The sequence below is a fragment of the Nannospalax galili genome, unplaced genomic scaffold, assembly GCF_000622305.1.
Source record: "Nannospalax galili isolate Female #2095 unplaced genomic scaffold, S.galili_v1.0 scaffold760, whole genome shotgun sequence".
NCBI lineage: Eukaryota > Metazoa > Chordata > Mammalia > Rodentia > Spalacidae > Nannospalax > Nannospalax galili.
The window spans coordinates 133,165-141,249 of record NW_008347555.1 but is presented as its reverse complement, the minus strand read 5'-3'; the positions used below and the strand labels follow the sequence as shown (position 1 = coordinate 141,249).

At 41.9% G+C, this 8,085-nt stretch overlaps 1 protein-coding gene and 1 long non-coding RNA gene across 2 annotated transcripts in view; one reads left to right on the top strand and one right to left on the bottom strand.

Moving 5' to 3' along the window:
• The window catches only part of Slc4a9 (solute carrier family 4 member 9), a 38,097-nt gene extending 35,291 nt beyond the window's left edge, over window positions 1-2,806 (top strand). Inside the window, exons 20-22 of the mRNA XM_008844273.2 lie at window positions 227-382; window positions 748-848; window positions 2,398-2,806. Of these exons, the coding sequence (XP_008842495.1) occupies window positions 227-382; window positions 748-801 (210 nt within the window). The 3' untranslated portion in view covers window positions 802-848; window positions 2,398-2,806. The remainder of the gene's footprint in view (window positions 1-226; window positions 383-747; window positions 849-2,397) is intronic.
• Window positions 2,807-6,636: 3,830 nt separating this feature from the next.
• Window positions 6,637-8,085, bottom strand: part of LOC115072239 — a 31,279-nt gene continuing 29,830 nt past the window's right edge. The window contains exon 3 of the long non-coding RNA XR_003851304.1: window positions 6,637-6,712. This is a non-coding gene — a long non-coding RNA (uncharacterized LOC115072239). The remainder of the gene's footprint in view (window positions 6,713-8,085) is intronic.

Genomic DNA, 8,085 nt, shown 5'->3' with positions numbered 1-8,085 from the left:
TGTTAACAGAAACAAGTCATGAGTCCCAAGCTCTTCTCTTTCTGTTGCTTTGTTCTTCACAAAAATTAAAAAAAACAAAAAAAAAAAAAAAAAAAAAGAAATGTGTTATTTATCATTCAGTGCAATAATGCTTAGCACACAGGAATGGCTTAATAAATGTTATGTGAGATTGCTAATTCCAGCTGTTGTTGCTGAGAGCCCTGGGGGCTTGTTTCTGTTTCTGCAGTTACTAGGCCTGGTGGGAGTCCGAAAGGCAATGGAGTGGGTCTTTTCACCACAGGAACTCCTCTGGCTGGATGAGCTCATGCCAGAGGAGGAGAGGAACATCCACGAGAAGGGGCTGGAGCCAGAGCACTTGTTCAGTGGGAGTGACAGTGAAGATGTAAGCTCCAGGCCAGGTCCTTCTAGGGGAATGGGGAGGGGTTGAGCAATTGCTCTTGTCTAAAAGCTGCCCCCCATGTCCATGTCTAATATCTTCATTAAACACGAAGAGCCAATTAACACAGCTTTCTTTGGCTCTGCTTTTTACATAGGCAGAATGAAGGGCTGAGGGAGTTCTTCCTTCATAGGCAAGTTTCTGAGCCTCTGGAGGTAGAGAGGATTGAGGACACAGCTCTGTGGGCTATCTCCTCAACCCTAATCTCTTTTTTATCTTGAATGTGGGTTCTTGGGTCCCTTCATTCACGTTTTTCTCTCAGTCCAACTTTTTGTCTGTTCCCAAACCATCTTTGGATGTTTCTTCCACAGTCAGAGCTGATGTATCAGCCAAAGGCTCCAGAAATTAACATCTCTGTGAATTAGCTGGAGTAGGAGTCTCAGAGTGTAGACCCCTGTCAGCTGAACATGAGGTAAGTGCTCCTGATGTTGAGGGTGTGGAGATATGGGAGCAGACTTTGAATACTTCCTATTTTCTGCATGGATATCCCTGTTTTCTCCTTATATTAGAATCCCTCATGAACTCTGGAGTTGGGGAGGAAGTAAAAAGATCGCCCCAAGGGGAAAAATGAAACAGATCTAGGGTAACTTTGACTTCCTGAAGTCCTTTAGTCTTTCCAGTAGAGGGAGCTCAAGCTCACTCCAAACAGAACCTAGGCTATGAAAGAGCAGGGAATGGGAGGAAGGGAGGTGATGACCATGAGGGAAGAAAAGGAAGGAGAGGAGGGGAGTATAAAGCCCATGCTTCCCTTGCCCAGGAGCTTCCTTCCCAAGGCTTACTAAGAACTATGCTGCAGACAGGTGGAGGGGTTCTCTCTCCCTTGCCCTCTCTTCCTTTCATTTTATTCACCCATATATCACTTCTGAGGTGTATCAAATATATCTGTATCATAGAGTACCTAGGCACTAGATATACTGTGGTGAGTACAGCAATCATATTCCCTGTCCTCAGGAAACTTGAAGTAGGAGAGTGTCCTAGGTTTCTTTTCTGTCGCTGTGGTAAACACCGTGACTGAAAACAACTTAGGGGAGGAAAGGGTTTATTTCAGCTTACACTTCCAGGTTACAGTCCATCATTGAGGGAAGTCAGAGAAGGACCTCAAATAAGAACTCAGAGGCAGAAACCATAGAGGAACACTGCTTTACTGGCTTGCTGCCTGGCTAGCTTTCTTATATAGCCCAGGACCATCCACCTGCCTAGGGATGATGCCATCCACAGTGGGCTGGTCCCTCTCACATCAGTCATCAATCAAGATAATCGCTCACAGACATGGCTCCAGGCCAGTCTTATCTAGGCAGTTCTTCAATGAGGTAGTCCTCTTTCCAGATGACTATAGGTTGTGCCAAGTTGACAATAAAAATGAACCAGCACAGGGAGTCAGACAAATTGACAGTTTTTAGTGGGAGAGTGCTGGATAAGTTAAACACAAGCCATGGGAACAGAGAACCCTTGCTTGGAAATAAGTGGAAGTGGGGTCTTAACAGAAAGTGGCCCATAATTTGAAATCTGAAGAATGAATAAAAGCTATCCAGGACAAGATGGAGGGGGAACTATTTTATGGAGGGGAAATAGTCTATGCAGAAGCCACAACATGTTACAAGAGCCTAGAAGCTGAACTCTTTCTTGGGCAACAGGACACCTATCTCCACACCTCTAGAAGCCTAAGAGCCCCATCACTTGAAATGGATCATTTTATATCACTATTGAGGGTATCACTAGTAACCTAGGCTGCCCTCCAACTTGTGATCCTTCTGCTCCAGCCTCCTGAGTGATGAGATTACAAGTGTGTGCCATCACATATAGCTCTGCAAGGAAAGACTTGAGGCAGGGAAGGTTGAGGGAGAACGGGCAATTCACTAGCTGGCCCAGACAAGATCTGGACTTTCCTCATCTCTGTTCTTTTTTCTACATAGTTCCTCAGTACTTGCTTTGGCCTGACCATAGCTTCTCTCGGTTCACAGGTGTTTTATTCAGGAAGTCAAGACATTGATGGCCTTTGGCTTTCACTGCTAAATGCTGTTGGCTGGGGATCTGGAATAATGATGCACCTCTCAAGGGCAGCTGGCCAAGACCTCAGTTACCTTTTGAGCTGGAGGTAGAATGTAGCAGGAAGCTACTGGTATATGCTACTTAAGATAGGAAAATGAGCCAGAGGGACCAGCCAGGTGCCATGTGCTTTCTACAGTCTCTACACATTAAAGGAACCTGAACACAGAAGTCCTGCTCATTTTAACTGCTGGCCCTCAAGTTCTCTTTTATAGAATGTTGGGATCATCTTTTCTACTTGTAAAAGAGAGGGAAAAAATTGTGGTGGTTCTCATCTGTAATCCCAGTGGGAGGCTGAGGCAGGAGGATTATAGTCTACTATATGGAGTGAGACCCTGTCTCAAAAAATAAAAAACAAAAAGGGAAAAAAGGTTCTTGACCAACTCAACTGTAAGTGAATAAAAGTCAGATTTTAGACAATAAATTATACCAAACCCAGTGAAATAGAACTTAAGTTGACCTACTTTCTTTCTTTCTTTCTTTCTTTCTTTCTTTCTTTCTTTTTTCTTTTGGTTTTTTTTGAGGCAGGGTCTCCCTATAGCCCCAGCTGGCTTGGAACTCACTATGTAGACCAGGCTGGCCTTGAACTCACAGAGATCTGCTTGTCTCTGCCTCCCCAGTGCTGGGATTAAAGGCGTGCACCCTCTTCTTTTCTTTTATAAGCATTTCTCTATTTGAAAGTTTTTTTTTTTTGGTCTTTTTGAGACAAGATCTCCCTGTAGCCGCAGGTGGCCTGGGTTCACTAATAGAGACCAAGCTGGCCTCAAACTCACAGAGATCCACCTGCTTCTGCCTCCCAAGTGCTAGGATTAAAGGCATGCGCCACCATGCCTGGCTTGAAACAGTTTTTTGCACATACAAAATAACCTTTTATTATTTTGTTGATCACAAAAGTAAATGAAGTTATGGAAAATATTGAAACATAGAAATATATAACTTTGAAATGGAAATCATACTAGAAGTAACCATATTTTAATGTTTGTTGTTGAGATTTGTTTCAATGAACACATTAATATGTTTATTAAATGGAATTATACTATGGAGCTTCACAATATGCTTATCACTAATATTCATTGGACATTTTCTTGACATATGTATGCGCTTCATTCCTTTTATTATCTGCACAGGATAAATAATCTTATAAATTGAAAAAGATGAGAAAGACTATATAAAATACCTTCTGTAAGTACAAGAATTTCCACAGTGTGTATACCTAGGGGTGAAATTAAAGAGTAACAATGAGTATGAAAATACCAAATGAAACCCACCACTTTGTATGCTAACTTAAACATTAAAAAATACTTTGTAGCAGGGCTGGAGCAACTACTCAGCAGTTAAGAGCACTGACTGCTCTTGCAGAGGACCTGGGTTCGATTACCAGTACAACATGGCAGCTAACAACTGTTTGTAACTCCAGTACCAGGGGATCTGACACCCTCTTCTGACCTCCTCAGACATTGCACAACACAGGTGCACTTACATTCAGTCAATAATACACTCATACATGTAAAATAAAAGTAATAAATAAAATATTAAAAATACTTTGTAGATAATTGAAAAGAAAACAAGAATGACAATGATCCAGGTGTGATAGTAGACACCTATAATTCTAGCACTATGGAGGCTGGGGTAGGAGGATTGCAAGTTTGAGGCCATCCTGGGCTATAAGGTGAGTTCAAGGCCAGCCTGGGCTATACAGCAAGACTGTCTCAAAATACCAAAAACAAAGAAGAACAATGAAAGGGCTGGGAATGCATTTAATGGTAAGCTCTTGCTTAGAGAGCACAAGGTCCTGGGGTTCACCCCAAGTTCCTCCCTGACGAGACTAACAATGAAAAGAATCTCCAAGATAAGAAATAGGATTTTTTTTTAAAAAAAGAATTTATGTTTTGCGTGTGTGTGTGTGTATGTGTGTGTGTGTGTGTGTGTGTGTGTGTGTGTGCTTGAGGAGTCCAGAAGGGTGAATTGGATCTCTTGAAGCTGGAGTTACAGGTGGTTGTAAATTACCCAATGTGGGTGCTGGGGACTGAACTTAGGTTCTCTACAAGAGCACTGTTGAGCGGTCTCTCTAGTTCAAGAAATAGGATATTTTAAGCTGAAGGCGGTGGTACACATCTCTAATTCCAACACTTGGGAGGTAGAGGCAGGGAGATTAGCAGTTCAAGATCATCCTCAGATACATACTGTGTTTGAGACAAGCCTGGGCTACACGAGATCCTGTTTCAAAAACCAAAAAGGGACAGTGAGATGGCTTGGCAGATAAAAGTACTTGCTATCAAGCCTCCAACTTGAGTTGATTCCCCAGGACCCACCCACAAGGTGGAAGGAAAGAACTGACTCCTCTGACCTCCACATGCATGTTGTAGCATGTACACACACACACACACACACACATACACACACACACACACAATCTAATAAGAAAAAGAAAGTGAGCCAGGCATGATGGCATATACCTTTAATCCCAGCACTCAGGAGGCAGAGGCAGGAAGGTCTCTGTGAATTAAAGGCCAGCCTGGTCCACACAGAAATGGCTCATCAGGTAAAGATGCTTGCTGCCAAGTGTTCAATCCCTGGATCCCACATGGTAGAAGGAAAAAAACCAATTCCTGCAAACTGTCCTCTGACCTCTGCACATGTACTATTGTACATGTGCACCCTGTATACACAAAGTAAATAAATGAAAAATTTTAAATTGTATCTTTTTATTTATGTGTGTCTAAGTATATGTCATATACGTGTGGATACCCTTGGAGGCCACAAAAGGGTGTCAGAATCCCTGGAGCTGGGGTTACAAGAAATTGTGAGCTGCTTAACATGGACACTGGGAACCAAACTCGGGTCCTCTGCAAGAGTAGTACATGCTCTTAACTGATGTACCATCTCTCCAGCACAGCCCCCCAACACCCTTTTTTTTTTTCAAAGACAGGATGTAATTGTTATAGCCCAGTCTGTTCTTAAATTCTGAACTGAGGACTGGTATGAGTTCAAGGTCAGCCTAGGCTACACTGTGAAACCCTATTTCAAAAAAGACACACACACACACACACACATACACACACACACACACACACAGGAATGCTTTAGGAGAAAAATATTTGAGGTCAGTGTTGGCTCATAGTCTGTCATTTGCTTGCTCAAACCAGGCCATATGAGCCTGAGATAGAGGCACTAACTTATAGGCTACAGTTTTCTGTCAATAAAATAGAGCCCCAAACCTGAGTTTTTAGTCTTGTATTCTGCAAAGATTAATTAATACCATAAAGTTGTTTAAAATCTTTAGATGAAAGACCTACAGCTGTATACAAGCGCCAGGGAAATCCTTCATTTCAGTTATTTAGACCTTTCCTCTCCAGCCTGAAGCTGTGGAATAATGGTTCTCAAAGTTTTGTGGACATTCGAAGCAAAGGTTATGGTAATTCCTGGGCTCTCCCTGATTCCCCCCCGCCCCCCCCAGGTTCTGAATTCTGTTGTTTTTCTGTCCACTTGTCTGGTCCCTCATGCATCTCAGAACTTTAGATTTTTGTCTTTGCAAAGGGATTTGAGCATGTACTTGTACATAAATAATATCGTCAGAGAATCTCTAGTCCTTTTGTTTTTGAGAACACAAAGACATTGGGGAGGAATGTGTTGAACCTACTGAAGAAGGCATAGTGTCTAAATCTTCTCAAATGTGGGTGAACATTTGGAGAATTTGGGGTAAACCTTTGAATGAAAGGAGAGAGGAAACGCTTCTGCTAATTAAGAGAAAATGGTGTAAAGCTGAGTGTGGTAACACATACCTGAAATCCCAAAACTGGGGAAGTAAAGGCAGGAAGATCAGAAATTCAAGGCCATCTTGGCTACATAGTAAGTTAAAGGCCAGCCTGGGCTACATGAGATGCTGTGTCAAACAACAACAAAAGGAACAAAAAACAAAAATCAAGATGGATCAATGAACCTTTTAAAAAAAACATTTCATTTATTATTTTTATTTTATGTGTATGAGTGTATCGCCTACATGTATGTGTGTGCACTCATGTCATGCAATGCCACGGAGGTCAGAAGAGGGTGTTGGATACCCCTGGAACTGGAGTTAAGGACAGTTCATAGCCGCCATGTGGGTGCTGGGAATTGAACCCAGGTCCTCTGCAAGAGCAGTCAGTGTTCTTAACCGCTGAGCCATCTCTCCAGCCCCATCAATGAACCTTTTAATCAAGATGGCTCAGAAAGCAAAAGAAGCTCTTCTTCCTAAAGTTGAAGCCCAAAACAAAAGTGTTGAAAGCCAACAAGGCAGCACTGTAAAGTATCCACAGCTATAAAAAGAGAAGATTCACATGTCACCCTACTTCCGGAAGTCCAAGATCCTGAAAAGGCAGCCCTTGGAAGAGGGCCCCCAGGAGAAACAAGCTTGATCAGTACACCATCATCAAGTTCCCCCAGCTACTGAGACATCTTATGGCTGTCAAGGCTAAGAGGTGCCAGTTCAAGTAGGTTGTGAGGAAGCTCGATTGATAAGGAGAAGTTATATTTTATAATCAAAGTTATATACTCTCCTTCTAAACTTAGATTATTTTGTGGTTTCCTTTTGTTTTACTTATTAGGTAGATATCTTGAAATGCACCTCTGTGATGTTTTACTACTCAGTGATGTTTAGTACTCTGTAACATCTTGAAGCTCTGTAATGCTTTCCACTCACCATGTATAACTACCGATAAAGATGTGAAACTAAGAAAATGGCATGTTCACTAATAATAAGGGACCTGGTCCAATTAGACTGAAAGAAGAGTAGATGAAATATGACAGATATCTAAACTTCTGCCTGTGATAATCTGCTTTCTGTAAGCTGCAATGACTCACCAACTCTTGGCTCAATTAACCTAGCCTAGCTATAGATCAAAAGGTGGCAGATGTTCTGATCTATGCTTGGGATACCTACTCTGTAAACCATGATGACCAAGAAACTCAGGAAGGAATTTTCCTGAGATAGCATAGCTTATCATGAAGAGACAAAGAGCCCAGGTGGTATCAACCATAAACTGATGACGTGGAAATCCCTATATAACGTCACTTGTATTTTGTTCTTGGCCTAGAAAACTTTGATGCCTTTGTTGCTAATTCTGGGACCACATGCATGTGAAAACTAAATGAGCTCTCCAACTCTCTCCTGGGTGATGTTCCTGATCTCTTAGCTGTTTAAAGAATTTTTCTATAGTGCTATGACACTGATGTGGCCAAAGTCAACACCCTAATCGGGCCAAACAGAGAGAAGGCCTATGTTCTACTGGCTCCTGATTATGATGGCTTAGAATAGATGATGCTAACAAAATTATAATCATCTAAACTGTGAAGTTTGTCCATAAGATGCTTCAAAAGGCAAGGAAGAAGGGCTGGGGATAGAGCTCAGTTGGTAGAGTGCTTGCCTAGCTTGAACAAATCCCTAAATTCAACCCCCAGCACTGAAAAAATTGGATATATGGAATCAAATACTGATAATCCCACCCCTGGAGAGCTAAAGACAGGAGGATCAGAGTTCAAGGCCATCCTGAGATACATAAGGCTCTGTCTCAAAAATTTTTTTTTAAAAAGTCAAAGAGGACATATATTCAAAGAAGATATATATA